Here is a 27641-nt window from a genome sequence, read left to right as displayed (position 1 = left end):
CGCAGAGGCAGCCAATGGCAAACCACCTCTGAATGCGCCGGACCTCCTTGACACTCTTGTTTTGAAAACCCTATGGGGTTGCCATAAGCTGCTACTTGATGGCAAAAACCAGAAGTATCTGCTACGATGCAGTGGTACAACAACCACTGTAGCTCTCCACAAACACACACGTGCACCAATGTAGAAGCATATACTCAACTAGCCCTTAACAGGCTAGAAAAATGTCAACCCCCCCAATATTCAAGAACCGAGTAAAATTTAAGAAATGTCAGCCCTGATGCAAGTTTAACCTGTCATTTACAGTACTGCATTACCTTGAATACTGCTGCACAGGCTTGAGGAATGCCTTTGCAGCATTGGAGGCATGTGCCAAGACATCAAGACCAAAGCTAGAGAACCTCTACATTCAGTTCTAGTAATGTAGCTACTGGCAGGAAATTTTCTCACACCACACAGAAATTCTGTCATACCCCCATCATTCTGGGGACAGTTAAGACATTTCTCAGTACATTTTTCCTTACCAGCAGTATGATCCCCTTTAGGATGAGCTTAGACTCTACACCCACATTGAGGAGCTCAAGGCATAGCTTGTCAAACTTTTCAGGAGTAAGCTTATTTAGTATGCTAAAGGAAACAAAAAACAGCAGTGTAAGACTCCTCTAATTCAAGATTCAGTCTATTCACTAAGCTTATAGCATCTTCCTATGTGTCTTAAGACACTCCTACCATTCTTCAACACAAGTGCCCCAAGATAATGCTTTTAGCTTTTCCTTAAAGGCAGTAGCACATTTTAATTGTATTCCATACTGTATCAATCTTGTAGCGGTAAAAGTTGTATACAAACAGACTGAGCTAATATGGTTGCCCATCAGGGAACTAAATAGACTGCACTCCAATCTGCGGGAAATGTATCTGGTTGGGATAAAAACATCACACAAAACCAGGTAGAAGAGTTCTCAGGGCTTAGAGTGCTTAAACAGAGACCGATGCAAGAAAACGTACAACCACAGAGATGGCAAATAACAGTGAAAAAGACTCCTGAAAGGGAAATTAGGCAGGGAAAGGAAGCTTGAGGTAGATGCAGGGCAAAACTGGAAAGCAGACCTGGTACTGTGCACAACTGGCAGAAATGAAGTTACCTTGCCGGTTTGGAAGCAGTGGTTGTGATTTTGTTGATGCAGCCTTATACCAAGCCTGTACAACACAACCACCTTCTGTTTTTGCTTCCTAACATGCACTGCAAGAGCAGCAGTGGGGGTTATCAATCACCTGGCAGGCCACAGTATACTGCATGCAGTATGGTGAGTCACAAATTTGGGCAGGTCTGGCCTGAAATTCAGTCAATTGAGGCTTTTCAGTGCAATCTTAACAACCCTTCCCTGGAAGTTAAGACCAACAGAGTAAACTGAGTAAGATTCTGAGCAATACCCTAAGAGGATATTGAGGGCCAAAGAGTCAGGTATGTACAGGGAGAGTGAACAGCTCATAATTATTTTAGCTAATCAGGCAATTATTTTGGTTGAAGGCTTCTAGTAAGGATTTTATTTTAGATGGTAGCTTAAATTAAAACATTCTATTATTTCTAACTTACCCTCTCACTTTCCTGAAGATTGCATCGTGTCTTTCTTTGTCATTTGCGGAGTCGTCATCTCGTCTAGTGCTTCGTGAAGGAATCCATTTCTGAGCGTTTTGCCCTGGGGTTTTCCCCAGGAACTCGCTTTATTTTAAAATTCAAGAACCAGAGATTAGAACCCATAGAATGCTCCCTTCTAAATTCAAAGTACTGAAGACTATTTTAAGTGACGTATAACCTGCCTTTATCCCAAATGGAGAATCAAAGCAACTTACATCATGCTCTGCTCCTCCATTTTACCCTCATAACTGTGTCCAGAACTCTCATCACTATACCACAACAGGATGCAAAAAAGCCTGTGTCATTACAGCATTTGAATAGTATCTGAGAGCAAGCTTAGCGGGTGCTCACTACCAGTCATCTATTTCACACAGTTGGTACATTTGCTACACAATGAGAATTTAATGACTGGAAATTAACACGAACATCAGTTGCACTCCACTAATCCATTTCAATTTATAGTACCATTACACAGATTAACATTTCTTCCTCTGCTCAAATAGACCCAGGATTTAGTAATTGGTTCAACTCTGTTACTCTTGGCATACTGTTAGTTACTTTAAGTCCACTGAGAAAGTGTGATTTAAGTATATTAAATAAGTAAAATTAAATAACAACCTATACATCTCTAACTTAGTGTCAGTATCAACTCTTGGATTCATAATACAGATTCATAGGAATCTGTATTAAGTTTGATACCAATTAATTTATTCATAAATATGAAATCAAAATGAATAGTGAAATGGTCAAATCTGGAGAGAACACAATTCAGATTGGAGGAACGTAGATAGGAACTCATCTTCAGAACTTCTCTAAATTGGATGAACAGACCACTAGAACATACAAAATGAACCACGGTGGGGAAAATTATGTATGTGGGGGTCCTGAACTGGTGATGACCAACCAGCACACAGATCTTGGGGCTGTGATGGACAGCTTTAACCAAAACATCGACTGTGTGAAGCCGCCGTGAAAAAGGTAAACTGCATGCTAAGGTTTCTTAGGAACTGGATCACAAATGATCTGCAAAAACCATAATTGTTTATATACTCCCTGACTACATCTGGAATACTGTAACAAAACAAGACCTCAAAAGTTTATAAATGTATGTGATGTTGAGAAACTGGAAAATAATTCTCCGTAATACTAGAACATGATTAACTAGTAAGTGTGATTGCAGCAGACTTAAGACAAACAAGTATTTATTCATGCAATGTGTAATTAAACTTATGGAATTCACTGTCACAAGATGCAGCCTACATGGCTTTAATATAAAGCTACACAAATTAATGGGGAAAAAGTTAATCTATGGCTATCAGCCATAGCAATGAAGTAGAACATCCATGTTCAAAAGTAGTGTTCCAAAGCAGAGGCTGTCCCTGTTACTTGCTCATGGGCTTCCCAGATTCATCCAGCTGGACCTTCTGAGAAACAGAATGCTGGACTAGATGGACCTCTCCATCTAATCCAGCAGGATTTTCATGTTCTTATGCACAATAGTATTCAAAGCTCTCTACAAACTTACCTGTTGCCGGCAGTCTTGGGATAGTGCTGAGGTGCACCCCTACCTCCTCCTCCGCCCGAAGAAGCACTATCAAAAACAAAAACCCAGTTAAAAAGAGATTCCAAGGAGCAAGTGTAGGAATTCATACATAATTACTACTTGTGGCAAGTAAAAATCACTGTCAGGTAACAAGGCATGCAAGACAGATGCTAGATATTCTCTTTTACAAGAAATGCTACATACAAGTATGATTTCAGAGGGTTTGAGGAGGGGGATAGTCTAGTAAATGTCATAGACCTCCTTTGTACTCTTTTATAATTTGTACTTTTATAAACTTAAGTGTTAAAAAACAGGATGAGAACATAAAGCAGATGAACATTACAGAATCTTTCACAGCCTAGTCCTACAGAGTATCTTTCACAGCCTAGTCCTAGGAGTTCTAACACCTGCACTGTGTGACCAATCAGCATCTTGTATGTTTATGACTATCACCTCATGTTCTTCCATATCAACGTGTTTTCTGATACACACAGTACGGAGCCTCTTTTATGTCCACACTGGTTTATGGGCTATGGGTCTTAACCTTTGCTACTCATACCTCAAGCATTCTTCACATTTGTTGGTTTCAACAACATGGAGGCAGGGCAGAGGAGCAGTCTTGGATCAAATTTGCCCACAACTGATTTGTACAAGGCTTCACATTGCAGTCATCAGCTGCTGCACCAGCACACAACAACTTGCTATGTCATGCTAGTGTAAAATTGATCATACCCCCTTTGCACCACCAACTGCCGATGAGGGCTGTTATGTTACAGGCCAGAAGTGCTTTGTGTCCACCCATTTTACTATGAAAAGAAGTTCCATTAAAGAGATACCTGAAACGAGAAGCACCCCCTTCTGCAATCGCACTCTCCACTTTGGCGGCTTGACAATGAAGAATCTTCAAAAGAATAATAAATTGACCGGATAGGGAAAAACAAAACCTAGGAGACAATCAAGAATTTGCACTGTAAGTATTTGACTACCAAGACTCAACTAGATCACTTAAGTTTCACAGTATTATCAGTATCTTTCCAACAATATAAGTCTTCAACTCTGTAACCTCAGCATGATTTACTTGTAAAGTGCAAATCTATGCCCTCCTCATGGTGTTAATTAAAAGGACTAAGACAACTGAAAATGCCGTATGTTTGTTGAAACCATAGACCGTTGTGTGACCCACACAGGTAACTGGGCTTTGTTTTAATTTAACTGCATGTTTATAGCCTTGTAAGATCATCCAGACAAATCTTCTAGACTACAGTGCCATTATGCGTCATATGTTCAATAACCATGGTCTCCAGAACAGAATTGTAGTTGAAACGCTATATTAACTTTCATATAAGGAGGAACTCATTAAACCTACCCTCCCACCCCGTCGAGCACAGCATGGCCATTCCGGATTGCGCAAGGCCCTTTTCCCAACCCCAAGGTGGAAGCAGCGATAGGGATTCAGGCCATTCACGCAGGGGAGGTTTCGCCTTGGATCTGGCCCTCTGTAGATGCACGTTTCCCCCCATCCAAATTCTCAAAACCCAACAATAAACCCCCACGCAGAGTTCTGAGAATTCGGATGGGGGGAAACAGCAACTCCAGGGCAAAACCTCGTGCACAAACGGCCTTGGGTAGGCCTCTCTCCCTAACCACGCTTAACGAGCGCGCATTTGGCTCCCACCAAGCCTCGGCCCCTTTTCACTGTTGGATAAACCCTCGTCTACTTCGACGGGGGTTTTCCTCCCAAATAAAGGACGCAGTGGCGGCGCCACATCAGCAACACACGTGGCCCCATTTTTTTTCCCTTACCGGCAGCGGGCCTGGCCTTGGGAATCATGCGCCAAGGAGGCAAGGGGCAAAAACGCATGGGAGGGATTTGCCGCTCTCCAGATGCACATTTCCCCCACCTGAATCCTCAAAACTCTGCACGGGGGGGGGGGGGGTTATTTTTGAGTTTTGACCATTTGTAGAATCAGAGTTGGAAGGGACCACCAGGGCATGGGAGGTTTTTGCCCGGGATTTGCCGCTCTCTAAATGCACATTTTCCCCAGCCAAATTCTCAAAACTCTGCATGGGGGGGGGCTCATTGTTGAGAATCTGGGGCCATTTATTCATGGAAGGTTTTGCATTGGATTTGCCGCTCTTTAGATGCACTCCCCCCCCCCAATCCATATTCTCAAAACTCAACAATAAGCCGCCATGCAGAGTTTTGAGAATTCAGATGGGGGGAAAAGGTGCATCTATAGAGTGGCAAATCCAATGCAAAACCTTCCATGAATAAATGCACCCAAATTCTCAACAATGAGCCCCCCCTCCATGCAGAGTTTTGAGGATTCAGATGGGGAAAATGTGCATCTATAGAGTGGCAAATCCAATGCAAAACCTTCCACGAAAAAATGGCCCCAGTTTCTCAGCAATGAGCCCCACCTACATGCAGAGTTTTGAGGATTCAGATGGGGAAAATGTGCATCTATAGAGTGGCAAATCCAATGCAAAACCTTCCACGAAAAAATGGCCCCAGTTTCTCAGCAATGAGCCCCACCTACATGCAGAGTTTTGAGGATTCAGATGGGGAAAATGTGCATCTATAGAGTGGCAAATCCAATGCAAAACCTTCCACGAAAAAATGGCCCCAGTTTCTCAGCAATGAGCCCCACCTACATGCAGAGTTTTGAGGATTCAGATGGGGAAAATGTGCATCTATAGAGTGGCAAATCCAATGCAAAACCTTCCATGAATAAGCAGCCTCTCCGGGGAAAATGCGCATTTAGAAAGCGGCAAATCCAAGGCCATTGACCCACCAGAGGGTTTCCCCTTGGAAACACATTGGAAGCACATTTTCCCCACCTGAATCCTCAAAACGCTGCTTATTGTTGAGTTTGGAGGATTCCGACGGGGGGCAAAACGTGCATGGGGAGAGCGGCAAACCCCGGGCGAAACCGCTCCTGCATCAACGGCCCACGGCAAAAACCTCCCACGCGTTTTCGCCCCCTAAGGGAAGAACATGGCCGCGACCAAACAAAAGGGCTCACGAAGCGCCCCCTCCCGCCCTCGGCTGCCGCTCGCGCCGTCCCCCAGCCCAGCTTCACCCCGCCACCCCCACTTTTGGGCGCCGCCCGTCCCCAGGCTCGGCCGCACAATGGAGAGGCCGAGGCCCCATCTTTGTTCTCCTGCGGGGAGGGGATCCGGAAAAGGGGGTTCGGGGCCTCCCGCCTCGGCCTCTCGGCTCCAGGGGCCGTTGCGCCCACGTCCCCCCCCCTCCTCTCACCCGCAGCACAATGGGGCTCCTCTGAGGGAGGAGCGGCCGAAGCCCCCCCCGCCCCGGTGTAAAAAAGGGCGAGGGAAAAAAAAACCCCACACAAAAGGGGGTTTATCGCGATACCCGAAACCTCCCGGCCTCGTTCCCCCTCCCAGAAACCGGCCCTGAGAGAACCGGGTCCCCGGCGGCCGTCGCCATTTTGTGCCTCAGAGCGAACGTGCACAGGCGAGGACAAGATGGCGGCCGTTTTAGGCGGCGGCCATTTTGCCCCTCGGCAGCCCGCTTCCCCCGCAGCCCGGCTCGCCCTCCATCCCCGGGCCCCGAGACGGTTTCCCGCCTGCCGGCAGAACGGGTCCCGCCGTCGGCGCTGCCCCCCCTCCGTCGCCCGCCACCCCCCCCCCAACGACGGCGGCGGTTCCCCCCTCACCTTCCCTACAGCCTCGTCAGCGTCCCCGAGACCCGGCAGCGGCGAGGGCTGGGAGGAGGCGAGAGAAAGGGAGGGGGGAGAGGGAGCCGGGGATCGGGGCTGGGGTAGGGAGGGGGGGAAGGCGAGACCGGCAGGACGAGTCTCCGGATCACCACGGGAGCCGCCGAGCGCTTCCCTCCGTCACCTCCATAGAAATCGGCCCCGCTCGCCGCCGCTTCCAATGTGTACTGAGACAGCCCCCACTAACTTTATTACACCGCGCGCAACCGAACCCTCCTCGGCGTGCCGGCTACCAATCGCCGGCGCGGAGCCTGCCGGATCGGCCAATCACAACGAAGGAAGGGGGTGGGAAACGGGTCTGAGGAGGGAGGGGGAGGAGGCAAGGTTGGTTGAAGGGAAGCACCGCCGCAGTGCAGCACCCTATTCACAAAGACGGGCGCGTCGGCGGGTTCGCGTAGGAAGCACGCTTGTCTGGGAGGGTGAGACTGCGCAAATGGCGCACCGGGTCAATTGGGGCAGGCTGGAGGGATCCTTTCTTTTCCCTTCCCCATCGTTGTGTATTCCCGTAACAAACGCTGAAAAGAGTGTTCCCCATGAATTTCAATGACATCTGCTTCTCTTTCTCTCGCGCAAGAGAATTTACTTAGCGCGGTACCCCTGTATTGTCCATCATCCTGCTTCCAATGGTGAACTTGCTTTCTGGGGAAACTATTGCATAGCTTGCTTGATTTTGTCTTAGTGCAGGGCTGAAGCTGCTGGGTCAGGGGGAACAATATCATCCACCATGAGGGTGAACTCGCTATATGCCTGATTCAGCCATGCATCCTGAAAAGTCACAGATGTAGGGTGCCAGTTCTTAAAATGGACGTTTTTTAAAAAAACGTGCATTCAACTCTCAGACTTTAAAAAGCCATCCTTGTTCTAGTTCACATTCCTCCTGCCCAGTTCCTATAGTAATACAGAGGTAGAGCAAACCTCCCAGCTCTTTTTATGTGCAACATGGCTCCTGATCACAAGTACACCTAATGAATGGTTCTCTTCAGTAATTTCATTCTGCAGGTCCTTATGCACAAAACCTCCAAAGCATCGTATGCCTCTATCCACCCACCTCCTCCGTAGTACAAGCATTTCAAAAGAGATCTAGGCTCTAGGCTCAGATGTTTGGAATGAATTAGCACATCTTGAAATATTGCTGTGGTCGGCTAAAAAACAAAACAAAATGTGCACTATGAAGTACGCTTCTGTCAGTATATTAGTGCATATTTCACATTATTAACAGTTCTGACCGAAAATGGAACAATTACTTAAGTAAAAGGAAAACCGTTCCCATTCAAGGTTACCTTTAATGATAGTATTGTTCTCCTAAGCCAGCACGTCGCTATGTCCATACCAACCACAGTTAATAGATCGTTTGACCCAACCACACTTGCACAATTATGAGTGACTTGATAGCTCATATGATCCAGTGGAGATGAATTTTAAAATGTGAATAACAATCAGTTTATTGCAACTGCAAAACACACAGATTTAATTTCCTACCCCTGGGCAGAAAAGTGTTTTAGAGAAAACTGGTTTTCAGGTGTTAACGAGAGTAAACATGTCGTTATGGCCATGCAGCCTTAAAATATGACACTTCTCTCTACCTTTTATATATCATAATGTGTGCGTGTAAAGTGCCGTCAAGTCGCAGCCGACTTATGGCGACCCCTTATGGGGTTTTCAAGGCAAGAGACTAACAGAGGTAGTTTGCCAGTGTCTTCCTCTGCACAGCAACCCTGGACTTCCTTGGTGGTCTCCCATCCAAATACTAACCAGGGCTGATCCTGCTTAGCTTCTGAGATCTGACGAGATCAGGCTAGCCTGGGCCATCCAGGTCAGGGCATATATCATAATAGCTAAACACTTTCTTGATGACACTTTCTTAAGTGAGCATGGATGGTCTCTGATGGCTGGTGTCTCCTAGCTACTGAGCATAACCTGCTTGCCGCAATGGGAGCTAATTTGCATTAGGAATGCAGCCAACAGAGGAGACAGTTGTCTGCATTTTTGTAGCCGGCTGGCAAGGAGGAGCCATAGAGTTCCAGAGGCATGTTGATTGCTTCTGGGAAAACGGATGCTTCTTTAGTAGACTAGCATGGTCTGACTGCATGCTCCCTTATGCTCATCTTGTATATGTAGGGTTGCCAACCACCAGGTACTAGCTGGAGATCTCCTGCTATTACAACTGATCTCTAGCCAGTAGAGATCAGTTCACCTGGAGAAAATGGCCGCTTTGGCAATTGGACTCTATGGCATTGAAGTCCCTCCCCTCCCCAAACCCTGCACTCCTCAGGCTCCACCCCAAAAACCTCCTGCCGGCGGTGAAGAGGGACCTGGCAATCCTATGTATATGTATAAATAAACAGACATATCACCAGCTTTCCGTTCTAAACCATCTAAACAGAACTGAAAGTATGCCTCAGGAACTTCCCACCACTTGAAGGAGAAAGATTGAGGATTCAAAATAGAAACATCCTGGAGCTAGGAAATTGGCTGGAGTGGGTTGTAGGGACAATATCACCCCAGTCTTGGCCCACTTACACTGGCTTCCAATTCAAGGTGCTGGTCTTGACCTTCAAAGCCTTATATTGTTTGGGGCCAGGATACCTGCAGGACTGCCTAATTCCTTACGAACCTACCTGACAGTCACAGTTGGAAGCCCTGCTTTGGGTGCTCCTGCCTTCTCAAACTAGGTGAATAGCTAGGGTTGCCAGCTCCGGGTTAGGAAATACCTGGAGATTTTATGGGAGGAGCCTGAGGAGGGTGGGGTTTGAGGAGGGGAGGGACTTCAATGCCATAGAGTCCAATTGCCAAAGCAGCCATTTTCTCCAGGGGAACTGATCTCTATTGGCTGGAGATTAGTTGTAATAGCAGGAGCATCCCAGAGGGAATTCACTGGCCGTGCCGCGGGTGGGGTGTGTGTGCGGAGCTACCAGTAGGAGGCACCTCGGCCACGCCGTCCCCGGCCACCAAAGGCTCAGGAATGGGCTGCCCATATATTAGTAATAATAGTAATTTAACGGTGATCATTCCATTAAACTTGAAACAAATCATAGGTATTCTATATAATACTTGCTAAACACAATTTTAAGCATTATCATAAAATCAAATATAGTATATAGCAGATAAAACTACTTGCAATATTTCTGAAATACCCCCCCCCCTCGCAATTTTAAGGTTTTTGGTTCTTTTCTAACCTATTTCACTATGCATACACTGTGCATACATAATCAAGGTGATTTTTTAAAGAGTAGTACAAATAGTATACGTTCCATTTTTCTTGAAATTCTTTGAATTTTTGTTAACATAACCATTATTGCATATTCAGCCAATTTATCCTCCTGGTCTTCTCTAACAGAGGACTCGTCTGCTTTCCTCCAGCATGGAGCGTCTTGAATCTCAGCCTAGTCAGGAATTATTTAGAACATGTCATCCACCTTCTCAATGAGAAAGGTGTACTAGAAATATAGCTAATAAACAAATAAAGATACTTCATTGATTGTGCTCTAGTATCATTATAGGTTGAGTATCCCTTATCTGGACTGTTTGAGACCAGAAGTGGTCCGTATTTTGAATCTTTCCGTATTTTGAAATTTTTGCATATACATAATGACATCTCTTGGGGATGGGACCCAAATCTAAAGACAAAGTTCATTTAGGTATCATATATGTTTTATATGCTTTATACACATAGCCTGAATATAATTTTAAACACTATTTTTAATAATTTTGTGTACATTGAACCATAAATGGTGTTGCTGAGGGCCTGTGAGTAATGCCTGCAAGCCGGCTCAAAACGTCCCATTTTTGGATCAGTCCAGATATCGGATGTCTGGATAAGGGATACTCAGCCTGTATATGTGCTTCCACTTCACTAGCATTATAGTTTTCTGGATGACCCGTCATTGATGGGCAGAAGCCTACATTTCTTTTTTCTTTACATCTTCAGTTCATAGTCTTCTCTTACAACAGTCACCCCTCTGTAGTTTAAATGTAATCAATTACACACTGGAGAAATCAAAGGCTGTCATCCAGCTACATATTTTTTTAATTACAGAGGATCAGTCTGTACCACAGGCAGCAGGATCTGGTAACCCTTTTGGGCTGAAACAGAATATTTTGTGAGTCTGGCTATGATGTTTCCATGTGCATCATTAAATCCTACTAATATAAGGTACCCCATACCAAAAAGATTGGCTGTCACTGTTTCAAGGAACTCATGAGACACTCATAAACACTATGTTAATTGTCCTGTTGGGGGGGATTTGTGCCACTTCTGGGACTTCTATCACTATACTTTGAAGTTAGATGGCTGGAAAAGTTTTCAAACCACTGTAAGGCAAATTTAAAATCAGTTTGTATCACATTAGTATACTCTACAAGTCTGATTCATAGTTAATTATACTCAATGTAGTCCCCATGCAAAGAATTTGGCTTCTTCAGAAAGGACAGCTATGCTTGGCAGCCTTACTTTCCCTTTCCATTACAGCTACCCACAGTTCTTGCTGTGAAAGTTTTAACCAGCCACCTGTTTCCCTGTATGGAGCACCTGCCATTCCACTACCGCTGCTTCAGAAGGAGTTGTTTTCCTCTTAACTAGAGTTCCTATGAGATACTGCTGTGACATTTTGCCTACCTATTCCCCTCCCCATCAGATATCTTACTGCTGCTGATTTGTGGAGGTGGAAAACAATTTTTTTTGTGAAACTGACAAAGGGCTCATCAGTTTCGCTCAGTTTTCCCCCTCACTTTAGTAGGGCTACCTCCTTTCTTATGTCTGCTCAGGATGTGGCCACAATTGACCATGTAGCCAAGTTTTTGCAATATGCAATGTGGATCTGCGAAAGACACTGTAAACGGGAACAGGCGAGCTCTGTTGAGTAAAATTGTATGATTATGTTCTCTGCAGGTATTGGGTATGCCAATAAAGATTTGATTGATTGATTGAGTAGGGCTACCTGCAAAGAAAACCATGTCAATTTCACTGCGTCAGTTAAAAGCAGCAAGAAAGGTTCAGCTTGGAGAGCTGTATTAGATATTTCAATTTTTAAAAGTGAAATTAACAACCTCCCCCCTTTAGTTCTGCAGACCAACTAGTTTCAGGGCAAGGTGCTTCAGGGATCTTGCCTCTTGTCACTTCAACTTTCTTTGGGGAGAGGGGAAGCTTGGACCTACAGTACAGCAGGATTTGCCACAGTTTCATCTTCAGGTATTTCATAGCAGATGGATAGCCTTTTAAAAGAGATAATGACACCGAAGGGCAGCTAGGTAATGGAGGGGCTGAGTTACGCATAATCATCACATCAGAAATCACAAACCAGGTAAGATAATTGTCCCATAACAGTTCACACCTGAAGAACTGCACTGAAATTGCGAGAGAAACACCAAAAAAAATTGGAACACACCAGCACTTTAAATGTGCAGACTGGGGGGAGAAACAGGAATACATTGGCTTGGCAGAAGTGTCTGGGTTTTTTTGGAATAAAGGAGTATAGTGAATGGTCTCAATATAAGACCAGTGCGGAGGCAGCAACACAGAGAGATTCTCTATTCATTACTTCTAAAGCACATATTGATATCCTGAAGATTAAATTGTACAGTAAAGAACAGAACAAAAGGGGTTTGAGAAGTAGTGCATGCCAGGAAGCCTTCTTTTCCAAAGGAATTCATTATTATTTGTATAGCAAATCACAATTATGATTTGAAAAATGAATACTGGGCCTCCCATATGGTTCAGCATCAATATTTTTAAGGAGATTCTCTAGAATACCGGAAGTCGGAATGGAGGTATCTAGTGCTATAAAATATATAACTATATAAATATAAACTTTTACTAAAAAAATAAATAAATAAAATGAAACAGAGACCGAACAAGTGAAAGTATGCATGGTAAAATGGATGCAAAACCTAGGAAAAGAAATCGCGATGCAACAGTGGGAGCAATTATGGACAAAATCAATAAAATTTACAGCCAGTCAAAACTTGAGGGAGAGCTGGTATAAACAGTTCTATAGATGGTACATAACTCCAATGGACATTTAAAGAATGAACAAGAATTTGGACAATCGCTGTTGGAGATGTAAAGAACTAGATGGGACTTATTTTCATACTTGGTGATCATGCGAAAAAATAATAATCAGGTTTTGGACTGAAGTCCATCAAGAAATGCAGAAAGTTCTGAAAACCAGACAGACCCAGAAATAATGTTATTGGGAATATTACCACCGGATATTGAAAAAAACACACAAGAGAGAAGTATTCAGTTATACGATTACTGCAGCCAGAGTCACATTAGCAACAAAGTGGAAACAAGAAGAAATCCCAGAAATAGACAGTTGACAAGTACATCCAAAATACTTCTGATGCTGCTGAATGAGAGACAATTGGGTCCTGCCAATCACACATATCCCTAGCAGTATCCAAGAAACCCTGCAATTAAAAAAAGCCTGCCAGCTTCTGAGGCTGCTGCGAGTGCATGTTTGGGCATGGCCTTGCCCTGGCACCTTTCCCCACAGCTTGATGGACAGCCTGCCTCACTGGTGCCTGGGCAACGCTGTCCCCCACTGGAGTGTCCATTGGAGCAGGTGAGTGTGGGGGTGGCCCCCCCCCAGCAGAATTATATTAAAGGTAAAGGTAGTCCCCCGTGCGTGATGTTACATCCCCACGTTTACTAGGCAGAGTATGTTTACGGGGTGGTTTGCCAGTGCCTTCCCTAGTCGTCTATAATTTACCCCCAGCAAGAATTATATTACATTGCATTAATTCGAGTGTTGTTACCTGCCTTGGGTCCCAGTTATCTGGGAGAATGGTGTGAGTGAATGCTCTTAACATCATCTAGCCCCTCTCCCCTTACTTCAGCAGGGCTGTCTGCCCTTTTTCATTTTTGACAGTGATGCCTGAGTGATCGTGCTATTACGGTATCTGTTAACAAACCATTTTATTAAAAAAACAAACTTGTGCAAAGCTGCTCCAAAAATAGAGGGAGCGGAAGGATTGTTGAGTCATTGAGGGGAGTGACAAACCCATTCACTACCAGCTTCTGTTGTAAATGGAGAACTGGCTTTTCCTTCCTTCAGAGGACCCCTTTGTAGAGGAAAGGTACACCGAAAGGGTGTTGCCACTTGGGCTATGAAGTGAACACTGAAATTGTCTGCAAAACTCAATGCAAACCTGACTTCATTCCCAGGCATATCTATTTTTAACTTTACATTGCATGGCTCATAGATATTAAATTTTTATGTCTTGAAAACGCTCTATGTAGATGGAGTAGGATACTGCAGCTTTCCAATGGTAAAAGGTTCTTCCTGTGCATTGCTAGCTCTTGAATGTTACTCCCAGCCTGACTACATTTGCTAAGTGGGAAGCTCTGTCTCTAACCTTTCCTGTGGCTGATATAGGGAAATAAGGAGAGGTTTACCACAGGGCAAAACTTTTATTCTTGGGGGTGCTGCTATGGGGGCAAATCTTGCCCCCCCCCTGACTATCTCATCTTTTTCTGACAGAGATTCTTCTGGTGTGTTTGCACATAACATACTTAGCCCTCTTTTGCTCTGCAGCATCCATAATGCCAGATATGTCAATATATATGACCATACATTTTGGGCAACAAAATTCTCTGACATGAATGGGCAGCTGCCTTATACTGAATCCGACCCTTGGTCCTTCAAAGTCAGTATTGCCTACTCAGATTGGCAGCAGCTCTCCAAGGTCTCAGGTCGAGGTCTTTCATATCACCCGATCCAGAGCGGCAATGCTGGGAATTGAACCTGGGACCTGCTGCATGCCAAGGAGATGCTCTACCACTGAGCCACAGCCCTTCCTTGATATGTTTTCAAGCAAGCACTTATAATTAGTAACAATTATCAAGTCCATTCATTCTAATTCTGACTAAGAAACATTTTGTTTAATTTATTACAGTGAAAAATAGATTTTCTACTTTCATAATTTCCCTCAAAATAAAGTGGTTCTCAGATATTCCATTTCCTCCCTGCATACTGAAATAACGAGTAAGTTTTATCATTCTGATGTCACATCAGAGCTTTAACAATGATTCATGAACGGAAGAAGGTAAATTGTGCATTGCTAGAATCTTGCAATTACCGTGTTTGCAATTATCTCCTATAATCACATAGAAATTGGTACCCTTTGAATAATTTGATCAAACCACAAGTAGGAGGAGGGGTTGCTTCTGAAGCACCTCCTATTCAGTCCTTTTCAGAGTCTGTCATTCTATACTTCCCTATCTGCTGTTAAGCAAAAGTGAATTCCTACTAGCTTAGTAGGGAAAGTATTTCAGCAACCAGAGAAACTATGGAAGCTAGGAAGGAGCTGGGTCAGAAGTACAGTAAGAGCAACCTTCTCCAGCTGCTAATGTATTGTTGAAGATGAAGGTGCAATCTCCATAATGCAATTTGGCAACCCTAACTCTGCCTATGAATGGAATCTCCTTGGATTGGTCTATGATGTAGATAAACCAGTTTAACAGACATTATCTCTTGCAAGGATTTCTGGGAGCTGTATTTCTTTGGAGGAAATGGCTCTTAACATAAAATGCTTAGTACTCCATTCAGCTGTAGTTCCCAGAATTTCCTGGGAGAAGACATAACAATCAAAATTACTTAAAGTGAATGTAAATTTGGTAGATATGCCCTTTATTCTTATTATGTTAGCTATATAGCCTGGAAGTTCTATATATGCCACTTGGGGATAAAGCCCTTCACAGACACATTCCCAGAGTAGCTGGAAATCGCCTTGTGGAGAGGAAGTTCTCATGCTAATGTAGATGTGTGAATAGGCTCTTGATCTTGTCCCTAGGTTAACTAGAGCAAACTGGACAGATTCCTGAAAATAGGAACTTCTGGATAAAATGGCTGCGTTGGATCGTGAACTCTATTGGCATTATACCTCGTTAATGCCCCTCCCCTCCTCAAGACCCACCCTCCCCGGGCTTGACCTCCAAATCTCCAGAAATTTTCCAGCCCAGAGCTGGCAACCCTAGTAGGGATGATGTGGAAAACAAAATAGATTCTGTCACTGCCAAAGTTGCTTCCTTCTTCAGGGTCTCTTCCCACTTGGTACTGATAGTTTAGTTTAGGAATGGCTGTTTTAAAATATTGGATAGCGTTAATAATTGTTGACCCCTCCTCAAGCTTGTTAGGACTGAAAGAGAGGTATGGAGCTAACACTGCCCAATGTTCCTCCCTCTTAATGGATTAGATCCCCACTACATTTTCCAACGGCAGAATGGAACTTTCCTGCCTCTACTCTCTCACTGGAGTTTACTGTCTTCACAAAATACTGCTCCTGGGGAATAGGGAATCCTGAGGAATGGCATTGGGGAGGGGGTCTGCAGCAGGAAGAGGAAGCTGGTAGAAATTACCAATTTATAAGGTTGCCAGGTCCCTCTTCGTCACTGGCGGGAGGCTTTTGGGGCAGAGCCTAAGGAGGGAGGGTTTGGGGGAGGGGAGGGACTTCAGTGCCGTAAAGTCCAATTGCCAAAGCAGCCATTTTCTCCAGGGGAATTGATCTATATTGGCTGGAGATCAGCTGTAATAGCAGGAGATCTTCAGCTAATACCTGGAGGTTCAGTACAGGAGCGCAGAATACTTATAAGTGCAAACAAATACTTATATGCTACCATGTCTAATACAATACGCACTTCATAAATATACAAAAAGAACCATTCATACAGTTATAACACACATACACAAAATCATCTCTAGGATGGCTACACTTGTGAATGTTACCCTTCGTGGGAGCTGAACTATATCCAGCACTTTGTAATTTATTATCAAGATGTGCAATATAAGAGGAAAATGCTTGAAGAACTGATGAAGAATTCAAATTGTCAAGAATTTGAAACGGCCGTATCCTCCATGAAGTTATTCCTCCTGAATTAATATTTATTACCTCTACTTACCTGCATGGGATGAATACAGAAGACTGTTGAGCATATCTTGAGAGAAACTGCACCTTTTATTGAACTTTTTCCATTCACCACCATCCTAGAGATGATTTTGTGTATGTGTGTTATAACTGTATGAATGGTTCTTTTTGTATATTTATGAAGTGCGTATTGTATTAGACACGGTAGCATATAAATATTTGTTTGCACTTATAAGTATTCTTCGCTCCTGTACTGAATTTCTTATCCTTTGATACTAGTACAGTGGTGTCTATTTTCTCCTCCAATACCTGGAGGTTGGCAACCCTACCAATTTAGCCTGGATCCAATCCATTACAACACAATTTGAAGTAGGGTGGCCAGGTCCCTCTTCACCACTGGCAGGAGGTTTTTTGGGCAGAACCTGAGGAGGGTGGGGTTTGGGGAGGGGAAGGACTTAAATGCCATAGAGTCCAATTGCCAAAGGGGCCATTTTCTCCAGATAAACTGATCTCTATCGGCTGGAGCTCAGTTGTAAAAGCAGGAGTACTAGTACCTAGAGGTTGGCAACCCTAATTCAAAGTCACCATCCTATGCATTGTTCCACCCCAGCCATCAACAGCCAATAATGTAAGAGGCTGAGGCAATGCATACTTCAATGACCATGTCGTGTATTGAGTTAAAAGGTAAAGGTCCCCTGTGCAAGCACCGGGTCGTTCCTGACCCATGGGGTGACGTCACATCCCGACGTTTCCTAGGCAGACTTTGTTTACGGGGTGGTTTGCCAGTGCCTTCCCCAGTCATCTTCCCTTTGAGTTAAACTAGCCATTATTGGAGGAGGGGAGTTGAGGCAAGAGATACTGAGGCAGCACCTCCATGTCTCTTAGACTGTCTCATTCCTCCTTCAAATGTGTGCTTATAGGAAGCATTTGGTTTCTTTCTTTTCCTGTTTAACAGATTTTATAATTATGCTGTCCTATATTAATTAGTACTGTGATTTCCAATTCTACCTTATAACTGGTTACCTAGTTACGCGATGTGTTTATTCCTGTTAAACATTTAAGCTGTCATCTAATCTGAATTGATAGATCGCTGATGAAACAAATAACAGTAACAAAAAAGGGGGTTATGAAGGTAATTGTTGTCACAACACAGAGCTCCAGCTTACTTATCGGCTCTGAGAGAAACAACGTTGTGTCTGCAAATGACGGAGATTAGAAAACTGTATAGGTGCTCCTTTCCCGGAGGCTGAATACCAAAACAGCAATCATCTTGCTAGGAAAGATCCATTGGCAAATGTACAGCAGGAAGTGGAAAATTGCCGCACAGCGAAAGGGAAAAAAAAATGCAGTTAGATTTTGTTTGGCAGTCAGATTTTGTAAAACGTTGTGTATACTAAAGGAGTTCTTTGTAAAGTGTGCTCTGTTTCCTTATATCAAAAGAACTCTTAGTGTTTCACAATCAAATGGTTAAAAATAAAGATCTTGCAAGGAATCGTTTGCCAGCATTATTTTAAGGAAAGCTGCTATTTCGCCAAGGGCCAAATTAGATGAGATCTGTGAATAGACTTTCCCAGTGTTTTAAAAATGGCAGTAGCAGCCATGCCACACCCTGATTTGAGCCCGGGCTTCAGTTAGGGATACCAGCCTCTAGGTGGGACCTAGGGATCCCCAGAAATTACAGCTCCTCTCTAGACTACAGAGATCAGTTCCCCTGGAGAAGATGGATGCTTTGGAGAGTGGACTTTATGGCACTGTATCCCACTGAGGTCCCTGTCCTCTCCAAGTGCCACCCCCAAAACTTCAGTTTCCCAACCTGGAGTTGGCAACCTACCTGCCCCCTGCCAGTGGCCAGGGAGGACTTGGCAACCCTAGCTACAGTACAGGGGGAGAAGGAGGATTATAATTCCTCACCCCAACACACAGTGACCTCATTCTGAATACGGTCCTTGTGCAGCTGGCTTACAGTTAGGGTTGCCAGCTCTGGTTTGGAAATACCTGCAGATTTTGGGGGGTGGAGTCTAAGGAGGGGAGGGTTCAGAGAGGGGAGGGACTTCTATGCCATAGAGTCCAGTTAGGGTTGCCAGGTCCCTCTTCGCTACCGGTGGGAGGTTTTTGGGGTGGAGCCTGAGGAGGGCGGGGTTTGAGGAGGGGTGGGACTTCAATGCCACAGAGTCCAATTGCCAAAGCAGCCATTTTGTCCAGGTGAACTGCTCTCTATCGGCTGGATATCAGTTGTAATAGCAGGAGATCTCCAGCTAGTACCTGGAGGTTGGCATCCCCAAGTCCAATTGCCAAAGTGGCCATTTTCGCCAGGGGAATTGATTTCTATTGCCTGGGAGTAATAGTGGGAGATCTTCAGCCATCACCCTACTTACAATGTGGTTTGCTTTGTTAAATAAATGGGCAAAACATGTCGTTGGAGTGGCTGTTTAAATATATATATATAATTTTAATGCAATAGCTGTTGGGAACTCATTGTATAAGTTCACCACCCTCCTATTACTATGCCTTCCATGAAGACCGTTTCAAAGGGTAGTTGTGTTGGTCTGCAGTAAAACAGCTAGATTCGAGTCCAGTCGCACCTTAAAGACCAACAAGATTATCAGGGTATGAACTTCTGAGAGTCAAAGCTCTGACGAAGGGAGCTTTCACTCTCAAAAGCCCATACTCTGAAAATCTTGTTGGTCTACTGGATTCGAATCTAGCTGTCCTAATACAGGCACACCTCGTTTTATTGCACTTTGCTTTATTGCGCTTCACAGATATTGTTTTTTTACAAATTGACAGTTTGTGGCAACCCTGCATCAAGCAAGTCTGTCTGCGCCATTTTTTCAACAGCATGAGCTCACTTCTTGTCTCAGTCACATTTTTGCAATAAAGTATTTTGAACTATGTAATTATGTAAATTTATTTTTTTAGGCATAATGCTATTGCACACTTACCGGTAATAGACCACAGTATAGTGTAAATGTTTGTATGCACTGGGAATAGGGTTGCCAACCTCCAGGTAGTAGCTGGAGATCTCCCGCTATTGCAACTCCAGCCAATAGAGATCAGTTCACCTGGAAAAAATGGCTGCTTTGGCTATTGGACTCTATGGCATTGAAGTCCCTCCCCTCCCCAAACACCACCCTCCTCAGGCTCTGCCCCCAAAACCTCCCGCTGGTGGCGAAGAGGGACTTGGCAACCCTAACTGGGAACCCAAAATGTTTGTGTGACTTGCTTTATTATGATATTCGCTTTATTGCGGTGGTCTGGAACCAAACCGGTAATATCTCTGAGGTATGCCTGTATTAAAAACTCTTCATAAACTGATGGCCACAAACTACATTTGGATATCTCTCATCAATTTCTTTATTTTTCTTCCCTAACCTTTTACAATATTGATAAAAGTCTGCTCGAGTTCTACCGTCAGTCTTTTGCCCACTATGTCTCTACCACACATGTACCATCGTACACTTATCTTACTTTGGCTGCAATCCGCTTACTTAGGAGTAAGTCCTATTGAACACATTTAAATCTATTTCTAAGTGAACATACACCTAGGACTGAGCTAATTAACTGGTTCCTAGGTAATTCTTAAGTTTCATGAGCTACGTCAAATGTTAACATTCTTGCAACATCATATACTTTCTATGGCCTGGTTTAAGATTTGGTGTTTTTTTTCTTCCAAAGTTGCTTGATTAGTAACAGTGCGGCTATCAAAAGACGTTTTCCGTTGGAGCAAATAGGTGGTTTTATGTCTAATCTGGAAACTGTCAGTCATGCTATCGAAGGAGACTCACTATTAAAGTGACAAGGGTGGTTTAGAGCAAACACGCGTGCCTTCTACTCACTCTATTTTAATGATGACAGATGCAGTCAAACTTCAAGAGATGCCATCTGTACAGTTAGTGATTCTGACCTATTCAGGAGCAAATCATCGTTCTGAGTGATGAAGTGTGATTGGGAGAAAAGATGACAATGTGACCATGTAAGGTACTTTTATAGATTTTTAAAAATATCCAATGTAGGAGTATTTGCTAAGTATAGTCCAAAGCTCATATAATAAAAAATGAAACAGGGTGACAAATGCAAGAAAAGAGGCAGGGTGGGCATCAGAGGAAGCATCACTGAGTAGCTTCCAGGCTTCAGAAGAGCCTATTGCTGATCCTTGACCCACCATCATGTAGCATAAGTAAATTATACCAGGAGGGGCTGGATGGGGTTTTCTGAAGGGCTTCCACTGGTCCTAATTCTGCTTCCTTCTTTTTCTAGACCAGTAATACATTGAAAGAGAAAGTGCCAAAGCAGGACTACAGCTGAACATCAAGAAAACAAAAGTAATGACTACAGGAGAATCACACAACTTTAAGGTTGACAATGAGGAAATTGAAATTGTTGAAGACTTTCTATTCCTTGGCTCCACCATCTACCAAAAGGGAGACTGCAGCCAAGAAATCAGAAGGAGATTGAGCCTGGGAAGGGCAGCCATGAAGGAGCTAGAAAAGATTTTGAAGTGTAAGGATGTGTCACTGGCCACCAAGACTAGATTAATTCATGCCATCATATTCCCTGTTACTATGTATGGGTGTGAAAGCTGGACAGTGAAGAAAGCTGATAGGAAGAAAAAAGATTTCTTTGAAATGTGGTGTTGGAGGAGAGTGTTACGGATTCCGTGGACTGCCAAAAAAAAAAAACAAATCAATGGGTTATAGATCAAATCAAGCCTGAACTGACCCTAGAAGCTAAAATGACTAAACCGAGGCTGTCGTATTTTGGTCACGTCATGAGATGACAAGAGTCACTGGAAAAGACAGTCATGCTAGGAAAAGTTGAGGGCAGCAGGAAAAGAGGAAGACCCAACAAGAGATGGATTGACTCAATAAAGGAAGCCACAGCCTTCAATTTGCAAGATCTGAGCAAGGCTGTCAAACACAGGACATTTTGGAGGACTTTCATTCATAGGGTCGCCATGAGTTGGAAGCGACTTGACGGCACTTAACACACACACAATACATTGTTCTTCCTCTTCCTCCTAGAGAGCAGAGGCAGGAAGTGGCAACCGTTTGCTTCCATTTGAGCCTGCGTGGTGTTGGTAGCTTGGGGCACAAGTGGACAATGAAGCAAGCAAGCAGTTTCGGCTACTGCGGACTGGGAAGTAAAAAAAAAGCCCGGGAGCAAGTCAAGCTGAATGGCCCCTGCTGTGCTACAAGGAAGCACTGCAGGACTACTTAGCTCAGCGGGGCTGACAGTGGGCATTAGCTTACCCTCTGCATCATCCCCAAACTGGAAGCAGTGTAGGAGGAGTAGGGTTGCCAATCTCCAGGTACTAGCTGGATATCTCCTGCTATTACAACTGAGAGCGATTCACCTGGAGAAAATGGCTGCTTTGGCAATTGGACTCTATGGTGTTGAAGTCCCTCTCCTCCCTAAACCTTGCCCTCCCCAGGCTCTGCCCCCAAAATCACCCATGGTGGCAAAGAGGGACTTGGCAACCCTACGAGGAGAAAAGGGTAGTTGGGTGGGGGGAAGAGGGAGTAGGACTCCTAATGGCATTTTGCAATGGGCCTTCCAAAATCTAAAGCTGGCCCTGTAAAAAGGAACAGGTGTTGATGAAGACCACCTAATATGTGCTTGTGAATTGTCTTTGTTAAGAAATGGGAAATAGAAGTGAGAGAATAAAACCAATGCGTGTGGCAGCTGCCACTGAAACAATGTTTTTAAAAATCCGCACAGCCAATTATCATTTTTACTTGAACAGAAATGACCCTGAATGTAAGACAAGCCCCGCCTAAAATGTTACACAAAAGAAGTTTTTAATATTGGACATAACGGTAACTTACAATGACCCCATTTTTAAATGGCATACCTGGAAACAAATCTAGTCTTGCATTTGAGTAAATACTGTAGATATCCCATGGCAAATCTAATGCCCTCTGTGTAAAAATCCCACCCACTTACTAAAAACACTTGGCAGGCACCAGGAAAAGTGTCCGATGGCATCACGGTGCCCGCGGGAACCACATTGGGGACCCCTGCTCTACTATTTCTATCCCTGTGCTTGTTGCCATACTCTCTTTGGGTCTCTTTCCACACCCCAAAGCTAAAATGTCTCTTAATGGTAGTAGCCAAGTCAGTATATGAAAACGTAAGAACATAAGAAAGGCCCTGCTGGATCAGATCAAGGCCCATCAAGTCCAGCAGTCTGTTCATACAGTGGCCAACCAGGTGCCTCTAGGAAGCCCCCAAACAAGACGAATGCAGCAGCACCATCCTGCCTGTGTTCCACAGCACCCAATATGTTCTGCATTCTTCTCTGATCCTGGAGAGAATAGGAATGGATCGTGACGAGTATCCATTTTGACTAGTAGCCATGGACACTGGCACCTCTTGCTAAGGAACTATATGTCCCATTTTTCTTAGTTTGGTTTTGAGCGTCAATGCAACAAAAAGCTTTTCTGGTGCACCAACATTTTGAGGAATTGCTGGAGAAAGGGAAATATGTCAAAAGGAAAGGAAAACTTGTGCACATTGCATGCTATTTGGCTTGATATAACCAATGATTGCAAAGTGTTCACCCTATTTTGGCTCAGCACTAGCTTATTGGTACACCTAAGAATTCTATTAATGCAGGAGAGAGTTCGAAAGAGAAATCTAAGACACTACAGCTAATGTAGATTTTACATTCATGATAGGAGCCAATTTATACAATGGCATTTTAACTGGAAGTGGATTTAAGTGCACATGAGAAGTTAGCCAGAGATAAGACCATACTCAGCAGCATTGGGTAATGTATCTGTTGCTGGATTGGGCAACTTCAGAGTGCAGCTGGGGTCGGGATTCTTGGAATTATCTACATAGAAAAAAAAATCAGCACATACATATAAAGGTAGTATTCCCTGGGAAAGGGTTCCAGCTTTACTGACAAGCTAGCTGGGAATGAACAAGGTTTTTGTCGTTAAATGTAAGAGACTATTCAAATGTGCATCACTCTAAAGCAGTACAGTTCTGCAAACGCTACATTATGTCTGGCAGATCACCTAGCTTGGCTCTGATGTGGCAGAAATAAGAGGGCACATTCATACAGGGCCTTCTCTCACCCCACAGTCTGATGTTTTACTTCTAAAACAGAAACAGAGCAGAATTTCTCTGAAGCAGCAGAGATGCTCTAGCATGGCATCTCACTGCACTACATCTTTTTGGTGGCACAGTCTGTGCTGCCCTTATTAGCACTCCTATTTTCACCACCATCCCTGTAGATAAATAGGGATGGGGTAAGCAGTTGCTGCTATGTACTGCAGCAACTGACTTAGATTGATCCCGAACAAATGCCCCATGTAGACCCATCCTTTTAGAAATGAGCTTTCTCCACGACTATGCAAGAAATCCATGATGCCCTGGTATGCTCACATCTGTTTATAAGATGTCAAGGTGGACCAAGCAGCGGTAAAAAAAATTGTTGGGGGAGTATATTTTGGTCTGGGGCCATTTTTGCATGGTAATTAGCAGCATGTTCCAGGCTGAAGTGCCCCGCATATTTTTTAAAATCTTGCACGCTGAACCATCATTCCGGAAGTGACTGTGAAGCAGGCACATACCTGCTTCGCATTACTAAAGAGCCCATTTAACATGACCTTTGGAGTTTGCCACGAAGAATCTCCCTCAAGGAACCATGCAAAACAACAGAGGCGTGTTAGCGATGCATATGCTAATGGCTATGCAATTAGGAACAAAGGAGCAGGCGAGTGGGGGGGGAGTGGAACTTCTCCTTTTGCGTCGGGACCGTGAAAAGGCATTTTTAAAATCGCATTTTTTAAAAGAGCTTTGAGCGAGCATCACCATTGACCATGCAAAAATGGCCTGTGAGATTATTTTAGGCATGCTGGGCTTTTAATACATATTCAGCTGCACTCTTCTTGAACCTCTTTCTTCAGCGTATGCTGTTCTCCCTGCACCACTGATCTAATTTGAAGGATTTGGCAAAATATCTTCTAGGTGATCTCTGTGTAGTGAAACCTGCAATAACTAAAAATGCCAATTATGGGCACTGACCTTATTAAGCACTTATATATGATGCTTCAGCATAAAGGTTTTCTTTACATCTGAGTACGGAACACTGCCCATTTCCTGACTAGGAAGCTTTTTGTGTGTACAACTGGGGGAGATGGTATGTGGATTGATGCTTGTGCAGATTTCCATTCTGAGAATTGCATATTCTTCCCTGTTCACCTGAGGAAATATTACCTGTGCCAAGACTACAGAGGGCTCCAGTATTAATTCAATATGTTAAGGATTTATTGAGGTTGCAATTTGTGGCATATAAGAAAAATGTATAGAATACTGACAAATTTTATTTCTCAAAGTCTGCCTAGTAAACGTCGGGCTGTGACGTCACCCCCATGGGTCAGGAATGACCTGGTGCTTGCACAGGGGACTACCTTTACTACAGGAAAAAAGTGAGATTATGTCATTAAAGAGGATAGTGATAACTATTATTTAAGAAGTTTGATATCAGATTGCATAACAGCCGGACAAAGGTAGCATGTTTTTAAAATTAAAAACAAACAAACAAAACACCAGCTTGTTTCCTTCACATTAATTTATCTGGACAGACTCTGCAACTTGACAAAACATTCAACCATTACAAGTGATTTGGCTGTGCAGATTATTGTGTTTGCATGAAGTAAAACTCTCATAGAAGCAGGAGTTTAATATCGTATACCAACTGCCGCAACATAGGACTGGAATAGAATTGTTGATCAACAGATACAGGGTCATACAATTGCATCTGACCTTTGTTGCAGATCAGGGTCAGGCAGAATCACAGAGTCCAGCAGCAACACTGGGCCAGAGACTATGGGTAACAATATCATTGACTCTCAGGCAGTGTGTGTATGTGTGTGTGTGTGGCGGGGAGGAGGCTAAAGTTGGGTCTCCCTGTATGCTGTGATTGCAAACAGAAAAGAGCTGTTGTTTGTTTGGGAGATACAGTCCTTATGTTGTTCCTCAACAAACACAAGGGCTTCATAATGTATAGATGGAGCCTTAGTGACGAGCCATTGTGAAGGCAAGAGGAGGCCCACTAGGGGTTGATAAATACTCTATAGGGTATGCTTGGCAGACTGGAATGGATTTGGAAGTGAAATCAGTGCGACAGATTCACAGAATAGAAAATAGATCTTGCAGGCTACATCTATGGCATCGTTAAGTTTCCACTCCCAATACATCATTGTTTGAGACAACATGGCTATACTTCAGTCAAGCACGATAGAAAACGTAATACAAAAACAGCACACATAATTGCTCCATTACGTTTTTGCATCAGGAATTGGGTTTCAGTCTTTCCTAAAACACAGTTAATCAGTTCTCCATACAGATGGTCATGACATCCTTCTTGGGCAGGAGCCAGTGGTTTCTTGTGCTTGAATACGTTTTAGCGTATTTGAGACTCCCTTGCAAGGTCCTATGATCTTTATTCAACAGCCTTATGGCTTTAATTCTACCCATTGCCTGCACACTTTGGAACAACAAGTTTAACAAGGTTGTTTGTAAAGTAAAGCTTAAAGTATGTACAAGCATTAATTAATTCCCTGCAGTTCTTTGTAGCCTATCAACTCCCAGTCTGACTTCATGTATATTTCCATTTCTGTGTTGATATGTGTACTCGGGAGCAGTTGAGAAGGACTGTATCTTTGTTGGAAAATATATCAGGAATGAAATACAATTGGAAACCCCCCCAGCAAAGGTGACTTTTCAACGTAAAGTGATTTTCTTACCTACTGCTTTTTTCCCCTGTCAAGTCACAGCTGACTTATGGTAACCCCCATAGGGTTTTCAAGGCAACAGACGTTTAGTGGTGGTTTGCCATTGGCTACCTCTGTATAGTGACCGTGGTATTCCTTGGTGGTCACCCCTCTAAATACTGCCCAGGGCCAACTCTGTTTAGCTTCTGAGATCTGACAATATAAAGTCTAGTAATAGAATGAATGATTTTTTGGCCTGATATTCGATTTCATACTGTTCTTCACTTAGGAAAAAAAGAAGCTAATTTTGCTGAAGATGTTTCATGAGGTAAAATCAGCAACATTTCTACGGAGTGTATTAAAATCCTTGGGAAATCGTACACATTTTGACTAAAGGTTCTCTAAATTAAGTGCTGTTGGGAACTCAGAGATGCTCTGAATATTTATCACAATCCGGTTCTCTCTCCCCCTTTAACTATGCTTTCCCAATGTGCAAACACGCTGTTAGAATAATCATTTGGTAATGTGAAGACCAATGTTATCCTCTATTTCTTCAACACACTGTACTTTTGGAAGCCTTTCATTTAATACTATTTTTTTTAACAATGTTTGGAGATTGTGTATTCCCAGTTGTTGATGTGAAACATCCTTTCACATGCCTTAGCTTGTTCAAAAGCTTGCCTACATGAAAACTGCAGTCCACCATAAACTGCCATATTTTTAGCTCACTGTTTAAATTCCATTCCCCAATGGCTGAATGGAGGTACAAGTGGGTCATGTTTTACAGCACAGGCCATGACCAAAAAGGCATGTGACCGCGCCATGCAGGACCACAGTTTCCTAGTGGGTGGAACCATGAGCAAGAACTAAGCTGAAGAATGCAGTTGGCATGTAGTTTCAAACAGGAGAGGTGGTACTTCAGATATATGAGTTCCAGGTTGTGAAGGGCTTTTAAGGTAAGAACCAGAACTTTGAATGGAATGTGGAAGTATATAGACAACCAAAAAATCTGTTTCAGAACATGTCTAATTTGTTTATAGAAGCTTCTTTTTTTTTGCTGTCAAGTCACAGCTGATTTACAGTGATCCCATAGGTTTTTCAGCGCAAGAGACACTGGGAGGTGATTTGCCATTGCC

The 27641-nt window shown here is 43.6% G+C and overlaps 1 protein-coding gene across 1 annotated transcript in view; it reads right to left on the bottom strand.

Annotated features, from left to right (window-relative positions):
* The window catches only part of EIF4G2 (eukaryotic translation initiation factor 4 gamma 2), a 59786-nt gene that overhangs the window by 10149 nt on the left and 21996 nt on the right, over positions 1-27641 (bottom strand). Inside the window, exons 2-5 of the mRNA XM_056851937.1 lie at positions 4013-4120; positions 3159-3224; positions 1592-1717; positions 522-624 (exon numbers count right to left, since the gene is read on the bottom strand). Of these exons, the coding sequence (XP_056707915.1) occupies positions 522-624; positions 1592-1717; positions 3159-3224; positions 4013-4120 (403 nt within the window). The remainder of the gene's footprint in view (positions 1-521; positions 625-1591; positions 1718-3158; positions 3225-4012; positions 4121-27641) is intronic.

This window comes from Euleptes europaea, chromosome 6 (assembly GCF_029931775.1).
Source record: "Euleptes europaea isolate rEulEur1 chromosome 6, rEulEur1.hap1, whole genome shotgun sequence".
Taxonomy (NCBI): Eukaryota; Metazoa; Chordata; class Lepidosauria; order Squamata; family Sphaerodactylidae; genus Euleptes; species Euleptes europaea.
This window is presented reverse-complemented; position numbering and strand designations above follow the sequence as displayed.